The 25,299-nt window shown below is 54.2% G+C and overlaps 1 protein-coding gene across 2 annotated transcripts in view; it reads right to left on the reverse strand.

The window, feature by feature from the left end:
* The window catches only part of Septin9 (septin 9), a 194,355-nt gene that overhangs the window by 152,109 nt on the left and 16,947 nt on the right, over positions 1–25,299 (reverse strand). The window contains exon 2 of one of the 2 annotated variants that reach the window (XM_045159748.1): positions 23,176–23,232. In XM_045159748.1, coding sequence (XP_045015683.1) covers positions 23,176–23,232 — 57 coding nt within the window. Of the gene's footprint in view, positions 1–9,907; positions 10,207–23,175; positions 23,233–25,299 lie in introns of those variants that run through there. The other variant, XM_045159750.1, reaches the window with a different exon arrangement.

The raw sequence follows: 25,299 nt of genomic DNA on the forward strand, positions 1-25,299 counted from the left end.
CCCAGGCTTGTCCTGCCCCTTCCAGGCTGAGGGTCGCCCCCGCTGAGCGTCAGGGTAGAAGGACCAGAGAGGGAGAGTCGGAAGCGAAGCCACAGAAAGACAGGGCATGGAGTGGCAGCCCTGCTCCTGCTGCTTCTAGGGAGTCACAGCAGCACCCCATGCCCAGTGCCCAAGAGAGCAGAGACCATGCGCTCTGAGAAACAGGCGGGCGGGGGCCCGGAATACCAGAAGTGAGATTTCAATTGCTGCTTATTCTCACGTGTGGTGTGTGTGTGTGTGCATGTGCACGCGTGTCGAGTGTGCACCGAGGTCTGGCCACTTCAAACACCAAGACACGTGTGCCACCTTTTGTATCCAGCTTTATGTGGGTGCCTGGGGCACGTTTAGCCACTGAGCCATCTACCCAGCCCCCAGAATTGAGCTTTAACCAAATGTCTGAACTGCAGGTCCCCAGACTTTTTAGAGACCAGATTGAAACATTCCCTCAAGGCTCAGAAAATGAACCACGTGGACAAGTCTCGGGTTACACCAGCAGTGACAACTGCTGGAGAGGGAGACTCTTCGGTGGAGCTGCCTGCAAGTCGGGCCGAAAGCTCTAGGGATAGTTTTGTGACTTGTCACCACAGCTGGGATGGCTTTTTTTGTGCCGCTGCTGCTTTTGTGTCACCCTATAAGTGGCTGCAATGAATTCACTGGTTGACCAAGTTAGACTTGAATGGACTCATCTCTTTGGCCTGAGTGGTGGTTGGATTCAGGTGTCTCCCATAAACTCAGGTGTTCTGAATGCTAGGTTCCCCAGCTGATGGCAATTTGGGAATTAATGCCTCCTAGAGGCGGTGTGTTGTTGGAGGCGGGCACATGGGTATTATAGCCAGTGTCCCCTTGCCAGTGTTTGGCACACTCTCTTGTTGCTGTTGTCCACCTGATATTGTCCAGGAGGTGATGTCCACACTGTGCTCATGTCATCATTCCCTCCTGCTATTATGGAGCTTCTCCTTGAGTCTGTATGCCAAAATAAACCCTTTTCCCCCATAGGCTGCTCTTGGCCGGGTATTTTCCGCTCTGTCATCAGCACCCCTTCTTGAGTGGACTCATCTCTCTGGCCGGTCATCAGCATCCTGTCTTGGCTACATAGACATCTGTCCACATACCATCAGGAAGACAAACAATCTTCCCCTTTAGCCCCCAGCATCCCCCGCCCAGAGCAGATGAAGGATCCAGGGCTGAACCGGAGCCAAACCTCAGGGGTAGGGGAGAAACCGGCAGAGGGAGATGGGTGCTGTCTGGGGCAGGAAGCCAACCAGCACCCCATTTCACTCAGGGAATGAAGTGAGACCCTAGCAGGCGGGCCTCACTGCTGGAGCAGAGGAGAGAGAGCTGAGCCTGGGGCCCAGGGAGCACAAAGGCCTGGGAGGAGCTCAGGGATGGAGGCCGCGCCCACATCAGAAGGGAGGACCCCAGGCGTGGCCAAAGCAGAAACAGGTGTGCCCAGAGGCCTCTCCTGAGCAGGACAGCCGGATGTGGGGACAGGTGGACGACAGAGTCCCCCTCCCCTGACTCACAAGCCAACATGCCTTACACAGGCGCAGCAGCCAAGCCCCCACAACAGGACCCTGGGGGTCCCAAAGGCCTCCACCATCAGCCCAGACCCTGGCCACACGTCCCACCACATCCAGGGCCAGAACTGAGGCCAGGCCAGGCCAGGATGAGAGAGGAGAAAGGAAGAGTGATGAAAAGAGTCCATAATGAACAGCCTCCTCACACCCCTTCGGGAGGCTGCTATCAATAAAGAAAGCAGCAGGTGGGTGAGGCTGGGGAGTTCGTGACAGTCCTGGCAGGAATGTCAAGTACTCAGCTGCTGTGGAAGACAGCCCGGCTGGTCCTCAGACAGTCAGCGAGCCCAGCCACCCCTCTTCTGTGGTGTCCCTGAAGGGACCAAGACAGGAGCTCGGGCCGGTCCTCACATCTCTCACCCACATTCACGCTGCATATTGGACAACAGGCCCGATGCCCTCTGATTTCAGAGGCGGGCCATGCTGACATCTGCTATGCCGCCATGTGCGGACCTTGAGGACAGCCGGGCTGAGTGACCCAAGCCCTTTGCAAAGGGACATGGACAGTTGGGCTCGGCTCAAAGAGTTACCGAATCCACAGGGGACAGAAAGATCGTGAGGCTTATCAGGCACTGGGAGCTGGTGTTAGGACAGAGTGTCACAGGGAGGATGAAAAGTTGGAGAGGGTGGTGGGGAAGGCTACACGTGTAACTGTCCTGATCCCCCTGAATTCTGCACTGGGGTGCTATTATATGCTTAACCACAATTTGTCACTATTACTATTTGGGATTTTTTTAAAAAAATATTTATTTATTTATTTGAGAGCGACAGACACAGAGAGAAAGACAGATAGAGGGAGAGAGAGAGAATGGGCGCGCCAGGGCTTCCAGCCTCTGCAAACGAACTCCAGACGCGGTGCGCCCCCTTGTGCATCTGGCTAACGTGGGACCTGGGGAACCGAGCCTCGAACCGGGGTCCTTAGGCTTCATAGGCAAGCGCTTAACCGCTAAGCCTTCTCTCCAGCCCCTATTTGGGATTTTTTGTTGTTGTTGTTGTTTGGAGACTGGTATGGAACTCCCTGTTAGCACCAGGCTGGCCTCGAACTCACAGTGATCTTCCTACCTCAGCCTCCTGAGTTTTTTTTTTATTTTTAGACAAGGCATCAAGCAGCACACACTGGTATTGACTCCACTATGTAACTGAATATAACTTAAAATTCCTGATCTTCCTTTCTCTATCTCCGCAGTGCTGGGATCACGAGTGTGGGCTACAGGTGTGGCATTATTTGCTTTTTTTTTTTTTTTTTTTTTTTTGGTTTTTCAAGGCTGGTTCTCACTCTGGATCAGGCTGACCTGGAATTCACTATGGAGTCTCAGAGTGGCCTTGAACTCACAGCAATCCTCCTACCTCTGCCTCCCAAGTGCTGGGATTAAGGGCGCGCACCACCATGCCTGGCATTTTTTTTTTTTTTTCTGTCTTGAAACAGGGTCTCACTCTGTAGCCACATTGGCTTAGAAGTCATGTATGTCAATCCTTCTGCCTCAGCTGCTCAAGCACTGGGATTATCGACATGAGCCACAAACACCAGGCTTAACACAATTAAAAAAAAAATCCAGAATCCAGAGTACTCCAAGGTCAGAGTGGCTATGGAGCTCAACCCAGACAGAAGGACGCGTCCCTGATCTTGCTCTGTGTGGAGGCCAAAGCCAGGGCTCCTCTTGTGCTAAGCACGGGCCCTGTTGTGGAGCCAGGCCAGCAGACGTCCTAGTGCGTGCGTATGGAAGTTAGGTGCGTGCAGAATACAACCTCGTGCGTCCCCCTCAGGACCGCCCCCCATCTCCTTCGAGACAAGGTCTCAGTGGCCTGCAGCTCACTGACTGGCTAGACTAGCTGGCCAGTCAGCCTCAGAGGTCCATGTGTCTCTGGCCCCTCTCCTCAGCGCACGCCGCCGCACTAAGCATGTGAATCCTAGGGATCAAAACTCAAAAAAGAGTAAAGAAAGTGCTTATAAGGCAAGTGCTTGATCAGCTGAGCCATTTCCCAAGCTCCAGCCCTATGTTTTGTTTTGTTTTTTAATTTTATTTCTTTATTTCAGAGAGTGAGGGAGGGAAAGAGGCAGAAAGACAGAGACAGAGGGAGCGACAGAATGGGCGCTCAAGGGTCTCCAGCCACTGCAAAGGAGTTCCAGACGCATGTGCCACCCTGTGCATCTGGCTAACGTGGGTCCTGGGGCATCGAACCGAGGTCCGTTGACTTAATATTATTCTCCTGCTTCAGCCTCCCAAGTGCGGGAATGACGTGCTTGTGGACCTGCACCTGGCTAGGAGGGAAGCTCTTTGGTGCGGAGCAGCATGTTGTGCATGTACGCCATTCTTAGAAATAAATTCTCGGTTCCTGAGATGAGACACAATGGGGCATATTCAGGGCGGTATGGCTGTAGACTCACATTGAGAAATAAATTCTCTGTTTCCTTCTGGGTAGAGACAATTTGGGGCTTGGAAAGAACTGTACTGCCCTCTTGCCCATGCATCCTGTCTCCAGGTCCACTCTGCCTCCAAGGCTGGAACCCCATCCCTTCTCACCCTAGGAGCTCAGGGTACCAGATGGGACAGGGCACAAGATGACCCAGGGCAGGAAGTAAGTGGAGGCTCCACTGTCCCTAGAATCTCACATGGGACTTAGCCCCTCCCTGCATCGTCAGGGACAAATACCCAAGCAAGAAAGCTAGTAGCCACACCACAGGCCCAGAGCAGTCCAGGGAGGGGTATGGGATAGGGGACAAGCCTCTATGCCCAGCATGCAAGGACTCCATGGGGGAGAATGGTATTCCTTGCCTCAAATCATGTCTGCCTGAAGTGGAAGTTGGCCTCATGTGGGTCAAGGCTCTTTGCAGACATAATTAATTAAGCACCTTAAGATATGGCTGCCAGGTATGGTAGGGAACACTAGTAATCCCAGCACTTGGAAGGCAGAGGAAGGAGAACCAGGAGTTCAAGGACATCCTCGGCTCCATGGCGACTCTAAGGCCAGTCTAGGCTACATGAGACTCTGTCTCAAAAAAATGGGGTAGGGGAAAGAGTGGCTGGGGAGATGGTTCGGTGGTAATGGAACTTGCCATGCAAACACAAGGACCTGAGTTTGGTTTCCAGCACCCATGTAAAAAAAAAAAAAGCCAGGCTTCAGGCTGGAGAGATGGTTTAGTGGTTCAGGTGCCTGTCTGCAAAGCCTAAGAACCCATGTTCGAATCTCCAGGTCCCACATAAGCCAGACGCACAGTGACGCAAGCGTGCAATGTTGCACATGTGCACAAGGGGGTGCACACAACTGGGGTTCATTCACAGCAGCTGAAGGCCCTGGCACGCCCATATTGTCTCTTTCTCTCAAATAGTAATAATAATAAAAGCCAGGCATGACCACACATGCCTGTAACTCCAGTCTTGAATGGGGCAGAGACTGGATGATTGGTGGGGCTCACTGGTCAGCCAAAAGAAAAACAGAAAGCTGCAGGTTCAGTGAGAGACTCTGTCTTAGGAAAATAAGGAAGAGAGAGTGATACAGGAGGAACTCTGTTCTCTCACATGTACATATGGGGTGCACACATCTGCATTTACATGTGCCTGTGCACCCCCCCAAAGATGTGACTGCCCTGGCTGCCCAGGAGGCCCTAAATCCATGACTAGTGTCCTTATGAGAGACAGGGAAACAGGCAGAGGAGCAGAGCCGAGACAGGAAAGAGGGCCATTTGACAAGAGAGACAGAGGCTGGAGTGATGTGGCTCTAAGCCAAGGAGAGCGGGGACGGCCGCAGCCACCAGAGCTGAGACAGAAGCTGCTTGGAGCCTCTGAAGGAGGGAGTCCTGGCAGCATCTTCTCAGACTCCCGGCCTGCCCAGCAGGGGAAGACACACTTGTGGGGCTCTGAGCCACTGGGACCTCTGACAGGGACCAAAGACCTCGCTGGTGATGCAGCGGGTGGAGGAGAAGCCGCCTCAGGCCAGCTCTCTGATCTTGGAGGGGAGACAACAAAGGCAGTGGGGAAATTCAGGGCCCTCAGTGCATGCCAAGGCCCGGGGTGAAAATGCCCCAGGCGGCAAAGCGAAGGAATAGCAAGATGAGGGCAGGTGGGCATGACCTCCACAGTGACCCTAGCTCCTTGCCTGTCTCATGGCCGAATCACCCTGCCCTGAGGAGCCGGTCCCCATTTCCAGGCCCCACTTTACCAGTAAGACCTCAGTGAGGGGACATCTCCAATGACAGGGTGGCTGGGCCCTTCTCATGACCGTGCAGTGACTTCCAGGTTCCTTGCCTATAAGTGACCCCCCCGGCTTGGCCATCCCCACCCTCTCCAGGTCCAGCTGAGCAGCCGTTCCCAGTGGAAAGTCCCCTTGTTGGAGAGGCTCTCGCTGTGGAAACACAAGCTTTTGGAACAAGATAAAACTGCTTAATTTGTAAAAGCTACAAATCCAGTCCAGAATAACAACAAAAAAATATTTTAAAAAAAGATCCCAGACCCAGCTTGGCTGGAGGAGTGGCCTTCTGTGCCTCGGAGGCCTGTCCCCGCTCTGTGACTCATGCTTCCCAGGGGAGGCGGTAACCTCCAAGAGAGCTGCAGAGAAGCCAGGGCCACAGGCGAGGAGAAGGGAAGGAGGAAGAGGAAGGAGCAGGCAGAGCTGAAGTTGGGGACACCTGTCCAGAGTCCCTTTCCTGAGGCTAAGCATAGCCTGCGGGGCCACCAGGAGGGACTATATTCCCACCCCTACCTTTCCTAAGCAGCTGATGGGCAGTAGGCTGGACACACCTTACCCATCGGCCCACAGACCACGGCTGGAGATCAGTGGAGGGGGGCGTGTGGCAAGCCGGGTATCTAGCCACGTGTGTTCTCCTGTGCACCGCCAGCTCAGCACACACTGGAACATGGATGGAGATGAGTGCAGATGAGAGCCACTGTCACTGGCATGCAGACAAAAGGGCAAGAGCCAGCATGCCCAGCAGGAAGGAAGAAGCCAGCCTTTCCGCAAGGTACAGAGGACCAGCGAACTCAAGGCACGCTGAGTTCACTGGAGGGGAGGGATTTGGCCTCCCTTGGCAGTTTAGGAAATGAAGGCCATGCCATAAAGTGATGTGTTCGAGACTGCCCGGTGCACCAGAACGAGAGATTCTCTCAGGGCTCGGGAGATGGCAGTTGCCTGCAAAGCCAAAGGACCCAAATTCAATTCCCCAGGACCCACATAAGCCACATGTCCAAGGTGGAGCATGTGTCTGGAGTTTGTATGCAGCGGCTGGAGTTCCTGGCATGCCCATTCTCTCTTTATCTCTCTCAAACAAATAAATAATAAAATATATTTTAAAAAAGAAGCTGGGCATGGTGGCACATGCCTTTAATCCCAGCACTCAAGAGGCAGAGGTAGGAGGATCACTGTGAGTTCAAGGCCACCCTGAGACTACATACATAGTGAATTCCAGGTCAGCCTGGACCAGAGTGAGACCCTACTTCGAAAAAAAAAAAAAAAGAGGGCTGGAGGGATGGCGTTTGCCTACAAAGGCAAAGGACCCAAGTTTGATTCCCCAGGACCCACATAAGCCAGATGCACAAGATGGCACACGCGTCTGGAGTTCATTTGCAGTGGCTGGTGGCTCTGGCTTGCCCAATATCTCCCCCACCCCTGTAACTCTTTCTCTCTGTCAAATAAATAACTAAATAAAAATATATTTTTTTAAGGAGAGATTGCTGCCCTAGGGGCTGGGATTAGGAGTTTAGCTATGACTGACCCCAGCGAACTGACATGACAAGAAGCGCCCTGCAGAAGCAGCCGGCTCCACCCCTTGCGCTAGTTACAGCCAGTTCATAGCTGCGTTTCGGAGGGAGGGGAGTGAGTGTCGCAAAATCACTGGAGCCTTCACAGAAAGTACCCGTGTCGCCTGGAGAGGTGACCTGTGCTTACATCCTTGGGAGGTTGAAGCGTGAGTGTCTGAGTTTGGATTCCCAGACCTCGTGTAAAAGCCGGACACTGTGGCAGGCGCCTGTAATCAGCACACCTACAGTCAGAGAGGATATGGGGACAGGAGAATTGCCCAGAAACTCACAGGGCCAGCTAGACCGGCAAAAGCATTAAGTAGTGAATAATGAAAGAGTCTGCCTCAAATAAGGTGGAGGCAGAGAGAGACACACGAAGTTGTCCCTGACTTCCATGTGTGCGGTGGTGGCTTACGTATCTGCACTCAATACACGAACACACACACACACGCGCGTGCGGGGAGAGAGAGGGAGACTGTAAATGGCTTGGGGTATAGCTTGTTGGTAGAGTGCTTGCTTAGAATGACTGAGGCTTTTAGGTTCCGTTTATCGTATGGCCAAAAAGGGAAGGAAGATAGGAGGGAGGGAAAAGGGAAGAACTATGGAAGGAAGGGAGGGAGGACCTTAGACCCTGGCTTATCCCAAGAGAAGGTCCCAGCTGGGAAGGGGATGGAGCTCGGTGGGTACAGTGCCTGCTTAGCATGCGTGAGGCCCTGGGTTCCATGTCCAGCACTGTATAAACCAGGAATCATAGCACACACTGTTATCCCAGCACTGGGGAAGTAGAGGCAGAAGGATCAGACGCTCAGTCATCCTCAGTTACATAAGCTGTAGGCTATCCTGGGCTACAAGAGACTCTGTCTCAAAAAAAAAAAAAAAAGATCGGCTCTTACTTGGTCCCTGGTTGCGCTGTCCTCAGTTGAGGACAGCGGGTGATGGTGTGGCAAAGGCCAGGATGGGCTGCTCTCAAAGGCTGCTTTGTTCTGTTCATGAAAAGCTCTCTGCTCAGCCCAAGAGGCTCCAAGCAATCCCTCCCAGGTCCCCAGGGAGTCTTCTATGAGAGGATCTCTGATCTCCTGATTTCAACCACCTGGGCTGGCCTGAGGTGCTGCTCGGTAACGGCTACGTGCTTGCCTAACATTCATGAGGCTCCCGCTTCCATGCCCAGCACAGCTACATAAATAAGAGCTGGAGACAAGGCTCCTGAGGCTCTCCCCAGCCCCTCCACCAAAGCAACCGTCAGTTTCCAGCTGATGGGATGGGGGGAGGCAACAGGGTCACTCTCTTCTGCCAGGCTGCCTATGGGGTGGTCTTCTCTGAGGACCCCATACACCTGTCCAGGCCCAGGGAGTGGCTGCTAGTTCCCCCTGACATGCAAGCCCTACAGACTGGGTACACAGAATCTGGGCACCTCCAGCTGGCCCAGGTCACAGAGCTCAAGTACAAGTAAGTCCCATCTGCCATATCATCTACGGTGGCCATCAGTGCCCTATGCCACACCCAATATTAGCAGGAGCCCTGGTGACTCTCTCTCTGTGGATGCTGGCCAATCCCGACCTCACATCAGGAACCCGAGTATCTCCAAAAAAGCAGGCTGTCCCTTGAAGGAGCCACTAAGATGATCGTTCCTTCTTCCGGTCCCTTAAGGACCCCTAACACATAGTCAGAAGCAACCAACCTCCCAGAGCCAACAGCACTTATGAAATGGTGTTCTTAAGTTCGCCACGAACCCAGGATTTCATGAGCCTAGAGCACCGGTCACGTCCCCAGGATTCCCTACCACCACACTGCCCCTCACCAACCCATAGCTCAGAGGCACTACTAACCCACAATCACCAATAGTCACGGCCAGCAGGGCACGTGCTGCAGAAGAACTGGGGAGGTTGGGCCTGGGAGAGACTGTAGGCTAGGGAAGGGGAGACTCCGTGTTTTTTTCTAGAATTCAGCCCAGCTCTGAACCGGCTCCAAGGGGGCTGCTGGAGCGCATGGCCACATTTGCACAAGCACACACATGCACATGCACGCACGCGCGGCACGGGAGGGCACACGCGCGCTAGCATGCTTCCTCTGAGCTCCGGAGCCACCACCTCTATAATCAGCTGCCGGCGGCGAGGCCCACAAATGCTATTTCGGGGAGGAGACCAAGGCGGCCTTCGAGACGGGCTTTGGCTGGCAGCGCAAAGCAAACCGCGGTGGTGGACACACAGGCCTGGCTGCCCCAACCCCGGGTGGGTGCCCAGCGGTTCCCCACCCACTGTCCTGGGTCTGAGCAGTCACAGTGATGGCTGATGCAAAAGTGACACACTGGGCCATGAAAGGGAAGTCTCACGGAGAGAGGAGAGCCCAGTTTGAATAAAAGCCAGGCTTGGCAGGCTTCAGTTTGGGGAGTTACATCCCATCTCCGGAACCTAGAACAGTCCGAAGGAGGGGAAATATTTCCATAAAAATGAGTACAAGTGACCTTGGGTGCTCACTTTACAAAAGCATCACTAAAGCTCTGACTTAGCCAGGTCTGGGGTTGGGGGGGGGAGGGGACTTGGGGCGAGGAGGGCCGTGGCCTACCTGTGATACGGTCCCTCTCCATTCCTACGATGGATATACTTAGCAGCAGCCGTCCTGGAGTCCCCTAGGCAGAGGCGTCCTCCCCTTTCTCACCCTCGTCGCCCTCCCTCTCTCTGCTGCCTCCTCCTCTTCCAAAAACACTCTCTGTCTGGTCTAATTTCTTCAATATGTTGCAATCACGAATACATCCAAATTACCACATTTTCATGTGCTGGTCATATGTCTCTGCTCCGCACTGAAGTACCATTGTCTCTTCCACACGGGAGGGAATGGGGAGCGAAAGGAGAGAAATTGAAAAGAAAACCAAAATCAGTCAGAGAAGGGGCGAGGATGAGTCTCGAAGGGGTCCAGCGGCGTCCCGGGTCTCCCGCCTGGCCTCCGGTCGGTGGTGGCCCCGCGGGCCGGCGTGCAGCTTCCGCCGGGGCAGCGCCTCCTCTCGCCGCCGCCTCCAGCCCCCTCCGCCGGAGTCTGGCTGCTCCCTTTTAATATCCACTTGGAGATGCTTAACTTAGGCTCTTGGAAACCAACTCGCAGAGTCAAATTCCTGGAGACTCTCAAAGTCTTTCATTTTCCTCCCTCCAAGCGACCGACCGTGCGATTTCCTTGGGTTTTAACGTTTCAAAAGCTGTGTGCTCGTCCTCCGCTGGTCCGGCCCTCACCCCGCACCCGGCCTGGCTGGGCAGGAGGATGGCCAGCCACCTCGAAGACAGGCCTGAGGACTGACAGAAGGTTCCAGATACCTGCCCAGGACAAACCCTGACCGGAGTCACCTCTGTCCTGCTAATGTGACTCGTCAGAGGGAGTCACCATCCCCACCCCAGGCTCCCAAGAGGGTGAGCTGGCTGGAGGCTTCCTGGAAGATTCCCACCCCACACACATGAGTCAGTAAGTCTCAGTGGTCCCCGGGGAGGGAGCACGTCCTCTGGCTGTGATTTCCCCAGACTCAGCGGCTCTCTGGGCATGTGGCTGGGGGTGGTGGCTCAGCTCCGTTTCCTGCTGGCCACCTGGAGTCCAGGGGCTGCTCACCTAGCAAGGAAGGTTAGGAAAGGGGAAGGTGACATCAGTAGTGAGAGTCCGGACTAGGCCAGTGGGCACAGCAGTGCCCATAGGAGGACTGCAGGACGGTGCCCAGGCCGTGTGGCACCATTCACACTTGAAATGAAGGGGCTTTTTTTCCTCCATTGCTATTTAAAGAAAACGTGTGTTTATGCTAGGCTGTTTCTCTGGAAACTCCAGGATTTATGGTGTGGATTTTTCATTGTTTTTCTGTTTTGTTTTGTTTTGTTTTGTTTTTATCCCAAGCTGACCTGGAACTCACTCTGTAGTCCCAGATAGGGTCATGATAACAGTGAGGCCCTGGCTGTTCTGGAATGTACTTCCTAGACTCAGGGTGGCCTTGAACTTGCAGTGATCTTCCTGCCCTCCTTGTCCAGTGCAGGGCTCACAGACAGGGGACCATCATGCCTGGCTCAAATTTACAGTGTCTCTTTAATAATGGAGGGCATGTGGCCTGCGGGGGGGGGGGGGGGGGAGACTTTCTACCTGCCCACTCGGTGCTAGCCTGAAGATCACAGCCCTCTTTAGACAAAGTATTCACTGTCCACTGTGTTTGGGTCCCACAAGCCACATTGTCACTACTTGCTGGCCCCTAGGAGGCCTCTGAGTTTACAGTCTCTGCCCCATGGGGCTACGTGAGTTATGTGCATTAACGAAAGGATTCCAGACAGACCTCAGCTAGATCACACAGCCACGGAGCCTTAGAAGCCTTTCAGGCCCATCCCCTCCCTGCCTGGAACTGGACCCCAGATGTGCCCCCCCACCCCCCAGCCCCCAGCCAGCAAGGCATTTTCATGTCGGATTTGTGTTTTCTGGGAAACCTCAAATGAGTGAGGAGCAGAGTCCCAGAGGGCAGCGGCATTGTGAGAAAAGGTGAGGAGGGAACCTTAGCCAAGGGAGACCCGGCGCTCCCCAGTGCTGTAGTGGACTGAAGAGCTCACGTCCCAATCCCGGGGACCCACGACTGGGGCTTTGTTTGGAACAAGGACTTTACAGACGCGATTGAGGTCCTCCGGATGAAAACATTGTCCTGGTTTATCCAGAGCGGCCTGAGAGGCAATGATTCCCACAATAGGGAGATTGGGGTCTGGGCATGTGGCTCAGTTGGTAAAGTGCTTGCCTGGCATTCACAGGCTCTGGGTTTGAACTGGCTGTGGTGGCACATGCCTGTAACCCCAGCACTCAGGACACAGAGGCGCAGGAGGATCGGAAATTCAAGATCCTACTTGGCCACCTAACTTGGCCCTAATGGGCTACATGAAAAAGAACCAAGTATGGTGGTGCATACCTTCAGTCTCAGCACTCGGGAGGCAGAGGCAGGAGGATCACTGTGAGTCTGAGGTTAACCTGAGATTCTGCAGCGAGTTCCAGATCAGCCTGGGCTAGAGTGAGACCCTGCCTCAAAAAAATTAAGAGGGGGAGAAGAAAGATTAGGGAAGAACAAGTGAAGATAGAGCAAAGAGAACGGAAGATGTGGCCTAGAAGGTTGGAGTGATGTGGCCAGAAGCCAAGGAATACCTGTGGCCAACAACAGCTGGCAGAGATGGACAATGGGCACCCCTCAGCCTCTGAGTGGGCACACCCCCTGACCACACCTCGATTTCAGACCAGCGATGCTGACTTTTGGCCCCCGGGACTGTAAGAGAACAAAATTGTGTAGCGAGTTCTTCTGGTAGCCTGGGGCACAAAGGCAGGCGCCCCAGACAGACCCAAGCCCCGCTGTTCAAGGCCTCCATGTGCTGAGCAGAAGCAGCCATCTTCTTCTGAAACCCGCAGTCAGACCCACCTCGGCTCCACGTGAACGCTGGGAATCGAGGGAGGAGGGAGGTTTTCTGTTTTCAAGACAGGGTCTCCTATAGCCCAGGCTAGCCTTGAACTAACTACGCAGCCCAAAATGACCTTGAACTCCTGCTTCTCCTGCCTCCACCACCCAAGTTCTGGGATTACACTACCATTTTTTACTGAAGTAGAAAAAGCCCTTCTTGGATTTTCTGTTTATAATTGTACTGTCTGCTGATTCTATTAAGTGGATATTTTTTTTTTTTTTTTTTCCTGAGGCAGGTTCTCATTCTAGCCCAAGACGACCTGGAACTCATTCTGTAGCCCCAGACTGGCCTTGAACCCATGGCAGTCCTTCTACAGTTCCCTCCTGAGTGCTGGATTTGATGCTGTAGTCTCTACTGTTGCTCAGCACAATGGGGACCGTTGGCGTTTCATGATCCAATTTGGCTCAAGATCTGTTTCCTCACCATGCCTAAAAAAAAAAAAATCCAAGCATTCTGGCTCAAGTGCAGGATCATTTGAAACCAGCCTCTCTGGCCCTATGGGCTGACTCGGATAAGGCCTGCCTTAGTCACGCGCTGAGGCGCTGGAGAAAGGGTCGGGGCGGAGCAAACTCAGGTGCAAAGATGGTGGAGCACCCGCTGCTCACCGTGTGTGCAGGCGTGTGGACAACTTGCCAGGCCACCCTCTCCTTCCCCTTCCAGAGGAACACAGAAGGCTTTGGGGGACCCTTCACCCCAGAGGTATGCTAACGCCCAGAGCACAGAGAGAAGCCTTGCCAGCCTGGCTTTGCCAGCCTTTCTGACCTGGATTGAGGCTTGCTGTCCTGCACACCCAATGCCTGAGCTCTGGGAGCTCTGGCTGTGCCAGCCCATAGGCCCCAACTTTTACCTCACCCCCGGCCTGCCCACAGGCAGGGCAGCATGATCTCCAGTCCCTGCCAGCCCTGGGGCAGCATCTCAGCCCTCACCCTGCACTGGCCCATGCCCTTGATCCAAGCACCCTGGCCTCTTCCTGGCTCATAGCCTCTCTGAGCTGCAGAGGTGACCCATTTGAAGAGGCAACTGGGAACCCTGGGCAGGGCAGAGAGGAAGAGTAAGGGCAGCTTTCTCTCTTAGACACTGGTGTGCTGTGGAAGTTAGAACCAAAAGCTGGGAACAAGGGCTATTCTGCCTGTGGTGCCTTGGCCCAGCTCAGGACATCTGCAGAGTTGCCCTCCTTCACTCTCCAGCTGGACCCGACACTGCTTTGTCAAGGCTCAGCCATGCCTCTTCCTCCAGGAAGCCCTTCAGAGTTGATCCTGTCCCTTCTATTGCATTTCGGAATGTGGCCTGGCCCTGGCAGCCTTCTTCTCAGGTGGGATTTTCTTCCTCAGCAGAAATTCAGGCTCCCAAATGAAAGCATCTATTATTTTATTTTATTTTGTTTTGTTTATTTGAGAGAGAGAGAATGGGTGCACCAGGGCCTCCAGCCCCTGCAAATGAACTCCAGATGCATGTGCCCCTTGTGTATCTGGTTTACATGGGTCCTAGAGAATTGAACCTGGATCCTTTGGCTTTGCAAACACCTTAATTGCTAAGCCATCTCTCCAGCCCAACACCATCTATTCTTTTAAATATTTTTTATTTATTTGCAAGTAGAGAGAGAGAATGGGCACCAGAGCCTTCAGCCACTCCAGATGCATTCGCCATTTTGTGTATCTGGCTTTACGTGGGTACTGGGGAATCGAACCCAGGTGGTTAGGCTTTGCAGGCAAGTGCCTTAACCACTGAGCAATCTCTCCAGCCCGGCAGCATCCGCTTTTATAGCACACGGCTAAGCGGCTTTGTGCAGCACCCGAGAGCTGGGACCAGAGAACACTAGGAAGTTCCCAAATGTACCTGCAGCTGCCACTTCAGACCCTGGCACCTTGGTCTTCTTCATGGCAACCCATCTTCTATACCCCAGCCTGGCTGTACAGGCATCAAAATGTGCCAAGTGTCGCGAGTGGTCTGAGCTGCAGGCGGTGATGAGGAGGCCCCAAGGAGAGCAGAAACGCAAGGGTTCCTTTATGAGTTCTGGCCCAGGCAAGAGGTCCCTGGTAAAAGAGGATTATATGCTTGCTGGAAAAGGGACTGTGAGGTGGGAGTGGACACTGGACTGATAGTGCTATGGGCTGACTTTTTGTCACCTTCTATGTCCCTTTCCTTAATGCAGATGCGTAGGAGCCTCCACAGTCAGTGCCACATTATGATGCAGTGTCATTCTCACTTAAAAAAAAAAAAGACTTTGGGGCTAGGTGGTGTGCACGCCTTTAATCCCAGCACTCGGGTGGCAGAGGTAGGAGGATCGCCATGAGTTCGAGGCCACCCTGAGACTCCATAGTGAATTCCAGGTCAGCCTGGACTAGAGTGAAACCCTATCTCAAAAAAACAAAAAAACAAACAAACAAACAAAAAAAGACTTTGGGAAGAGATGACTCAGTGGTTAAAAGTGCTTGCTTGTAAAGTCTTCTAGTCTGTGTTCAGTTCTCCAGTATGCAGGTAAAGCCAGATGCACAAAGTGGCATATGCATCTGGAGTTCATTTGCAGCGGCAAGAGGCCCTAGCACACCCATAGTCAGTCAGTCTCTCTCTCTCTCTCTCTCTCTCTCTCTCTCTCTCTCTCTTTCTCTTTCTCTCTCTATGACTTTTGTGGGGCTGGGGAGATAGCTTAATGTATAAAGCTCTTGCCATACAAATATAAGTTCTTAAGTTCCAATCCCCAGAAGCCATTTAAAATTCAGATGCCATGGTGGACATCTAAAATCCCAGTCAGGGCTGGACAGATGGCTTAGTGGTTAAGGTGCTTGCCTGAGAAGCCTAAGGACCCAGGTTCAACTCCCCAGAAACTTGTAGGCCAGCCAGCCTGGCAAACACAGAGGTGAACAACACCGAGTCAAGGTCTGACCCCAAAGCTGTGCTCTGACCTCCACATATGGCCACACTCACAAATACCACACACGCACATACACACACACACACACACACACACACACACACACTCCAAAAGGAAGATTTTATTTTATTTTATTTGGGGGGTTTAAAAAATTTTGTTTTTCAAGGTAGAGTCTTAGGCTGACCTGGAACTCACTCTGTAGTCTGAGGCTGGTCTCACACTCATGGCAATCCCCCTGCCTCTGCCTCCTGAGTGTTGGGATTAAAGGCCTGAGCCACCTCACCTGTTAAAGATTTTTTTTTTAAATGTGTTTTCTGGGATCAGGGAGATGCTCAGTGGATAAAACATCTGCCACATGAGTGTGAAGACCAGAGTTCAACACCTGTGTGGATGCCAGGTGGCCGTGGTAACCCTCCCTCCTGTAATTCTAGCACTAGTGGGGGGGGGGGAGGCAGAGGATCCCCAGGGAGTGCTGGCTAGCTAGACGAGCCAACTCCAACGCAGCATGCCCTGGCTTCAAGTGAGAGACCTGCCTCAGTAAATAAAGCGGAGAATGATCGAGAAAGCTCCCCCAGCCTCTGCCTGTTGCCTGTACATGCATACGTGAACACGCAGCCATGCACCGCACACACAGACGACTCCCAAGACAGGTGTTGCAGGGCGTGCTTGCAATCCCAGACACTGAGCAGAAGAGACAGGGGGAGTGTAGCAAGTTCGAGCCCAGCCCAGTCTATATAATGACTTCGAAGCCAGGCAAGGTTGCAATAGTGAGATTGTGTCAAAAAGAATAAAAATGAAACCCAGCCTCCACCAAAAAAAGGCCTTTGCTGTTCATTTCTCACTCATTGCAGAACTGACCACGGGAGCCAGCGTCCCCGGATCAGAGGCAAGGACGCGCTGGCGGCCACTGCCGAGCTGGCCTGCAGCCGCCTCTCCCTCTGTACCTGCCAACATAGTGGGCGGCCAGAAGAGGCCCTGACCCGGGCTGCTCTGGCTCCCCCAGCAAGCGTAGGGCCGCTGCATTCCTCTCCAGAATCTTTGCTTTTTATTATATCTCAGGAGAGGCTGCTCCTAAGCAAACACAGGCCAGCTCCTCTCTGCCCAGAAGGCTGCGGCAGAGTTCATGGGTCCCCGGACCAGCCGCTGCTTTGGGAGCCCCTCCAGATCAGCGTGGAAGGAGACCAAGATGGGGGAGAAGCAGCCCCCACGGGCAGGACTCCATGCTAAAGGTCCTTGCGCTCAGCCATCCGTCCTGGACCGCCGCCCACCTGACGCTGCACTCCTAGAGAGGTGGAATGAGAGACGTGGGGCTCGGGGGATGCCGGGGCTCTTTGCACCCCAACAGATGCTGAGCCCCACTTCCCACCGGGAGGCTGACATTCTGCCTGCTCAGTAGGAGCCTAACAAATGTTGGCTGGACACAGGACGGAGCTGAGAAGCCAGCATGTAAGCAATGCAAACCAGCACCTCCTCTTGCAATTGTCCGCAGTGACAAACCGTCCTGTAACGGCCTTGCTTGGCATGGGGGTGGTGTGTGGCGGTGAACGCATGCCACCAGGAACCAGCTAGTTGTGCTAATTGCCCTAATTATGCTAATCATTTCATTAGCCATTATGCTAATTGAAACTTAAATAGTAGGAGGGCAGGGTGGCACCCCCAGTGAGTCAGAGGCCGGAGGATCATGAGTTTGAGGCCAGCCTGAGCTTTATAGCAAAGCCTTGTCTGAAATAATAATTGAAAAGAAAAATGACCGAAGTGCCTCCTGGCTATCCATAACATTTTAAAATATATTTTATTTAGTTAGTTATTCGTGAGCAGAGAGAGAGAATGGACATGCCAAGGCCTCTTGCTATTGCAAATGAACTACAGACTCATGCACCACTTTGTGCGTCTGGCTTTACGTGGGTCCTGGGGAACTGAACCCAGGCTGACAGGCTTTGCAAGCAAGTGCTTTACCCACTGAGCCATCCCCCCAGCCCCTATCCCAAACTTTTGTCTCTTTCTCCTCCTCCCATGACTTTCTTCCCCAGCAGGCAAAGAAAAAGACGGCTGTTGTTTCTGTTCTCAGCTACTCGCCTTGGCCAGTTCCCCCCATGCTTCTCCTATCAAAGCCAACCCAACAACGTTTGTTAGGCATGTGCCCCCGCAGAGCAGACAGAAGAGGCAACCTGTTAACAGGACCTGACAGGTGAAGCCAGTGTGATTCTGGATCCCAGCCTGGCCCCGCAGGGACAAGGTGGCTGTCTTCCCGAGGGAATGCTGCCAGGGGTGAGGAGAGCAGGCTGCTCTGGGGGAGTCCATCCAGGGGGGCCTATGTGCTGGGGACAGGCAGGGAAGAAAGGGAAGGACAAGAACGGAGAAGGGGGTCTGGGAGACACGTCACCAGCCCAGCTCAGAGCTGAGCTTATTCCTGGTGAGGGTGCAGAGCCAGGGGCACCATACGCAGAGAGACTGTGGCCCAACATGCTGTGAGCAGCAGAGGGGGAGGGATCCTGTGACTTCGTCCCTGGTACAAGGAGGGACTTCGCAAATGTCACCTAAATACAGCTATGTACAAAGTGGGACCTGCAAGAGTGAGAAAAAGGGCACCAGGGGTCCAGGGAGAGACACTGTGGGTCCCAGGAGATGACAGCCCCAGTCAAGGACATAGTCAAGACAATGGGCATCCCATCAAGTGGAGACAGGCATGTTGGTGAGACCTTTGGCAACCTATTGGAGGCAGAGGGGTCAACAGGGCAATTCTGGCTTGAGGACTTGGGTGGGCGGCAAGACTGAGATACAGGAAAAGTATGGGCATCCGTGGGTAGGAGTGGAGGGTATGAGCCGGGATGTTCCCTCAGGAGCCCATGGACAAAGCCTTCAGCAGCCTCTTCCTCTGCCAGCTCCCTCAGCATGGCACGCTTTCATCCACTTTGTCCAGCTCAGGGCCACCAGCCATAGACACCCACACCTGCAATAGCTACTGTCGCCAAGACAGGAGGGCACAGTGCCTTGGGGAAACAGAACAAGGATGACCTGCCTCGCCCTTCTAGTGCCCACTGTCTACTGGGGACACTGGCAGCTAGGCAATGAGTCATATCCAAGGCTCACAGTCCAAGTCCTCACCAAGCAGGGCCCTAGCAAGGCCTAAGGAAGCAGTCTTCCCGAAAAGGGTGCATGGGAGGGGCAGTAGGCTGGGTAAGGGGCAGAACGGATCCAGGGGCACCAGCTGAAGGAGGCAGGCAGTAGTAGCAGGGCAGGGAGAGTGACTTTTGCTCATTTTTCTTACATAGGTGTCCCCCCCCCCGTGAGGGCTCAGATGCCCAAAGACAGAGGGCATTTGGGGGAGGGGGTGTCTGTCCACAATAGCCCATGGGAAGTGCTTGAAAGTCATGTGTCTCTGTAACAAAGGGCCACAAACGGGGGCTCCACACAGTATCGCTTGGTTCTCTCACAGTTCTGGAATTCATCAGTTCAGAAATGTTGACAGAGGGCTGGAGAGATGGCTTAGCATTTAAGCGCTTGCCTGTGAAGCCTAAGGATCCTAGTTTGAGGATCGATTCCCCAGGACCCACGTAAGCCAGATGCACAAGGTGACGCACGCGTCTGGAGTTCATTTGCAATGGCTAGAGGCCCTGGCGCACCCATTCTCTGTCTCTCTATCTGCCTCTTTCTCTCTGTGTCTGTCTGTTGCTCTCAAAAAAAAAAAAAAAAATGCTGACAGAGCCACACCTCCTCCTTGGCTTCTCCCCAGGTGGCTACAGCGCTCTGGTCTCTGCTCTTGGGGTGCCTTTTCTCTGGGTCGTCTCCTGTGCATAGAAGGACACCAGCCATTGGAAATTGGCCCTCCCTATCCGAGAATGAATCCATAGAAAGATTATCGAACAATGACATATCTGAAGGTCTTATTACCAGGTCGGGTCACAGTCTGAGGTTCTAAGCAGACATGGCATTTTAGGGATGACTTTGGCCTGATACAAAGTGAGCAATGGCTGAGGGTGAGGCCACAGATGCCAGAGGTACTGGAATGAAGAAAGACAGACCCTAGAGACCCAGGGATGTCGTGTCCGCAGAAGGAGAAGGCTCTAGGGAGCCCAGCAGGAGGTAGGGAAGCTCAGACTCAACCCAGGAAATGCTGTGTGTGCCGTGGGAACCAGGACAAAGGTCAGCCAGGACTGCAGTCTGAGAGACGACAGTGGCTGCGCCCAGACAAGCAGCTTGGGGCACAGAGAGGGGGCGAGTGTGGGAGAGTAGACAGAAAGCCACCGGCAAGGGTGCTGTGGCATCTCTGGGACAGAGGTAGGCATCCTACAGCTCACGGGGTCCCACTGGGCAAACGTGGTAGAGAGCTTTCCCAGCAGAGCCTAGCCGAGAACCCCAGCAGGATGCCAGGCAGAGAACACCCTCCGCACACACGAAGCCCTGGCTCGCTGTGGGAATCAATGATTTAAGCCACCGTGCCGTGTGCGTGAGCAAGGAGCAGGGCTGACCCCAGGAGAAGAGCAGTAACGCGACGCTCATGGCATTCGGGACACACGGTTCAGATGCACAAGTGCCCGGTGCAGACACAGACACGCCTGACTCAGGCTGCACGCAGAGGCGTGGTCATCCTTGGGCAAGGGCAGGGGGCGGGGAGGGGGGAGGGTCGCAGAGAAGGGGCTTTGGCGACACCTGCAATGCCCCACACTGCGCAGTTTGGGGTTTAGTTGTTTTCTGCTGTATTTATATCTATATCTCTGTATATCTGTATATCTATCTATCTATAAATGTATATATATGTAAGTTTGACTATGTGTGTTGTCTGAGCTGAGGGACTGTGCCTGGTTGCCATAAACAGCGTTGCCTGGCCAGACTCAAACTCAGCCTCGGGAAGAATATAAAATGAACTTCAAGCACCACGATGTGGCCTCGGCTCTGCAGACACATGAGACGGTGTGTGTGACAGAGGCTGGGAAGAGGACAGGGACAAAGAGGCAGGGAGTGGAGGCCTGGGGCCTAGGGAAGTACTCCCATCTAGACCCTAGTCTTGCCAGTGGGGAGGCAGAGATTGGGGGACCAGAAGCCACGAAGACTGGGAAAGTGTGTCCCACCAGAGCCACTGCTCCGGAGGCCCCGGAAAGGACTGCGTGTGTGTGTGTGTGTGTGTGTGTGTGTGTGTGTGTGTGTGTGTGTGTGTGTGTCAGCAGGCAGCCCCGCGCGGAACCTAGATCACTGGCTTGCAGCTTTGGGCTCCTGCAAATTATGCCTTAGGCTTCCAAGCTGAGCATGTCGTGACCACCAAGTGCTGACGGCACAGAACTGGCCTGTCTGAGCCTGGGTTAGCAACAGCGGGGGGGGGGGGGGGGCTCGGGCACGCATCTCAGCATGCCATCTCCTCCCCCAGAGCTGAACCCCCAAAGTGTCGCCTTCCCCAGCCCCTTCCCATCAAGTCTGGCCAGCAAGTAGGGAGACAGTGGGGCAGAGCAGCTACAGATCAACTCTGCCTCCCACAGAGGGCGCCCCCACACGCTACACTGGTGAGGCGATTCAGTGGTTAGTGGGTCTTGGGACTGCGGTGGGCAGAGCGTCCCCTAACCACGGGTGCTGAATGGCTCGGGGTTCCAGCTGCCTCTAGCCAGGGCGTCACCGTCTACTTCCCACACCCAGGCTAGTCACACCCTCGCTCGGGTCATCACAGCCAGCACGTTGGCACAGCATCCAAGCCACCCACCCACATGCTACGCACACGACACCCCGGCTGCCACGACAGTTCCTTATAAAGAGCCACCCTTGGCCAGCCCACACCCTGAGGTTGGCAGCCTGACGCGCTAGAAGATAGACTTGGGAGACATCTCGCTGCCCTGGGAGCAAACACCTCAGGGGCACTTGGAATTCTGGAACCTTGGGTAGCTGGTGCTGGTCTAGAACTATCTATTGTCTTGGCCTCTAGCTGCATATCAGTGTCACGTAGAACTGTACTCAGATGAATGTATGAATCCAATTCACATCTCAGTGTCCACTTTAAGGGGACAACAGATATGTGGGGCTCACCACAGTGTAAGAGATGAAACACTTTCACAACAGTGTTTGTGGGGACAGGGCTGGGCTAGAGGGAGGTGAGCCCTGGGGGGCATGCCTTTGCCCCCCATAGCCTCCCTGCCCTGGAGAGGGCTCCGCTCAGGAAAGGCCAGAGTGAGAGGAGCATGTCTCTCACATCAGTCCCGATGCTCAGATGATCTGTCTCTGTGGGTTTCCCTCTGTGTCCTGTAGCATCGGTCTTTCTTCCTTAGTGGCTGTCTGTCCTGCCTCTACATGTCCTCTCCACCCATCCTGGATCTGACACCCATCTGGTTCCCAACACACATGGACGTATGAGCCCATTTTGTCATTTCAGCTGAGTGTGGTGGCTCATGCCTATCATTCCAGCACTCAGAAGGCTGAGGTAGGGGGATCATCATGAGTTTGAGGGCAACATGGGACTACAGAGAAAGTTCCAGGTCAGCCTGGGTTAGAGTGAGACACTACCTCAAAAAAAAAAAAAAAAAAGTTTCCAGGTATGGTAGCATACGCCTTTAATCCCAGCACTCGGGAGGCAGAGGTAGGAGGATTGCCATGAGTTTGAGACCAGCCTGAGACTCCATAGTGAATTCTAGGTCAGCCTGGGCTACAGCGAGACCCTACCTCGAAAAAATAAAAATAAAAGACTGTTTCCTAGGGAGGCGAGTCACTTCATCTCTGGGTCCCGACCTCCTCTCAGAACCAAAACTACCATAACGAGCACATGTGCCCCCTCAGACTGGTACTGGAAGGGACAGTCAAGAAGTGACAGGACTTGAGAGGCCACTCTGGGCAAGCCTGGGGGCTACAGATGCCCAGGGAGAGAAGACACATGACTCTGCCCTGGGCATTGAGGGAGGAGGGTGCTCCCCAGCACCCACACAAGACTTTCTCCCACTGCCTGACAAGGCTGGATGCTGTGATGGGTAGGGCCCACTGCGGGCCTTGGAGAGGTAAGTCCATGCTTTTGGTTGGCCCCAGAGCCCCAAGTAGGGCGTGTCTGTTTCATCTCCTCACTGTTATTAGGGAAAATTTTGAACATTGCTGATGCAGCAGAAAAAATAGCATATGACTCTCCCTCCCCACGCCTGCACCCCCCCACACAGGCGTCCACTGACTTGATGCTGGTCAGCGCCCTAATGATGGAGTAGGTCATGATGGGTCTGTGGACAGTGAATTCACACCAAGAAACTACAGTCAAAGCCACCCTTCCATGGCACACCCATTACCTCACACCTCCAAAAGGGCCACCCTGCTGAATGCATACCCCGCTTTCTCTTCCCTGTGCACATGAACATGACCTCTGCCCTGGGGGTCGACTATCTGTAGAGTGGACATCCCTGCCGCACCAAGGTTGTCTCTCGCAAAGATGTGCCATAAGCCATGTGTGCCTAGAGCCACCAAAGGCAGCAGGCCATTGGCAAGGAGCTTCCTTCACCAGCCTAGGATGGCCAGTGGGAATTCAGGTCTCAAAGGTGGCTAAAAACCAAGGCACTTACCTGGGCCTGTGGGGTCACCAAGCCTCCGGAGACGGCCGCTGGAGGTCCTCGAGACTCCTAGGATCAGAAAACAGGCAAAGGTCACACGAGGCCACCAGGGCTCTCCCTCTTAGTGGGTGGTTAACACAGGTGTGTTCTCACTTCTGCACCTGCCAAGGGCTCCAGAACCAGTTAAACCCAGACTGGCAGCCATCTGCCCCTTAGAGTGTTGACAGCCACCCACAGAGCTGCCTTACACAATTCTCCCACCAAACCTCAGGATCCCATTGTGCAGGTAAGGGAGCTGAGTCCCAGCAGGGCTGAGTTTTCTGTGGTCACACAGCAACCAGGATCTAGGCCCGTGGTATGACTCCAGCATCCTGGCAACAGTGAGTGCTGATGGAGAGGGGCTGCACCCAGAAGTAATGCCAGCCCATCCTAGGACTCACGCCCACCTAGCTTATGAGCAAGGCTTCCCCATACCAGGATGGAAAGCCCTGTCCAGTCCCCATCGCTCCCAAAGCTGCACAGACCAGGCTGGGGTAGAGGAAGGCCAGCCAGAGCTGCTCTCTTCCTGCCCCTGGGAGGAACACAAAACAAGCCTAAATCAAGCCAGCCTGGAGCCACAAGCTGCCCTCACCCGCACACGCACACCCTGACCAGCATTCGCCTGCTGGAGGGGCCCATTGCAGACAAGTCTTCACTTGAGGACTTTGCGAGGTGTTAAGCTGAGCAAACCCCAAAGTCTGCCAGGAGGAGCAGACTCAAGAAAGCAGGTGGCCACTCTGCCGCTGCCAGGTCATGACGTTCAGGGGACTTAGGGGACATGACTCCTACAGTGCTGTGTAGCCGTCTTTCAGAGTTGCAAGGACATCCAACCTCGGACACTCGCCACCCCCACTGCAACAAGATTAGTCCCCAGGCGAGACCCAGACACCTCCCTGTAGGCTCTACCACCCGTCACCCACCCTGGTTAGTGGTCAAAGGGGTCAGTTTCTCCTTGTAATCCTTCAGACTGGCAGTACCTATTCACCCACCCGTCTATCTGCCCATCCACCCATCTGTCCACCTACCCACTCAACTAGCCAGCTACCTAACCATCCATGCACCCATTCATCCACCCATCCTTCCACTACATACCTACCTATCCACCCACCCACCACTCATTCAGCCAGTCAGCCACCCACAAGTCCATCCATCCATCCATCCATCCATCCGACTAGCCAGCCACCCATCCATCCACCCATCTATCCAACCATCCTTCTACCCACCCACCCAGCCAGTCAACCACTTACCCACCCATTTATCTATCCACACACCTGCCCATCAACCCACCAACCTGCCCATCCATTCACTCACTCATCTATTCACCCCTCAACCAGCCCACAAGCCCCCTTCTAAGCTGTGGTCAGCTGGAAGCAGATGCAGCCAGCTCTGTCTGCAGCGCTTCGGGAGCCGGGCCAGGCGGTCTTGTCCACCTGCTTTGGTGTCCCACTCCCCAGGGTGGCACACAAGCTCTACTCCTACAGAGGACTGGGAAGCCCACAGCAGAGACGCAGTGTACTCTCCCAGGAAACAGCACACGCAGAGCTCAGTTAACCCTAAGCTTGAGCTTTGCATTGGTCCAAAGTAAGCAACAAGCTCCCGTGTGGCTGTGAGCGCCTCGGCCCAGAGAGCCAGGGAAGCTTCAGTTAAAGGAGCGTCAAGGGCCGGCCTGAGCCCCGGAGGAGATGGAGTGGCCACTGCACAGCCATCCTGCCTTCACCTGCCCAGGCTTTGCCCATGGGCTGAGCACTGTCTGAGTGCCCCTTGCCCTTACTGTCATCCCCAGGGAGGCAAGCACCCCAAGGTGCTCCCCCCCTCATCTCATAGGAGAGTGAAGGAGTCAGGCTTAGAGCTGAGCGACTGGTCCAGAGTCAGCAGTGGCTGATCCCCACCCTCGCCATCTTTGTGACCTCTCCCAGAGATTCGTGAGCATCTTCCTCTTTCTGCCAAGCAAGGGAGACCTCACCAGGACACCCAGGGCATCCCAGTCCATCCCATGGGCAGAGGATGGATGGGTGAATACATGGGGGGGGGGTAGGTTGTATGGGTAGAAGGCGGGATGGATGGAAGGGTGGCACTCATAACTGTAATTCCAATGCT

This window comes from Jaculus jaculus, chromosome 9 (assembly GCF_020740685.1).
Source record: "Jaculus jaculus isolate mJacJac1 chromosome 9, mJacJac1.mat.Y.cur, whole genome shotgun sequence".
Classification (NCBI taxonomy): domain Eukaryota; kingdom Metazoa; phylum Chordata; class Mammalia; order Rodentia; family Dipodidae; genus Jaculus; species Jaculus jaculus.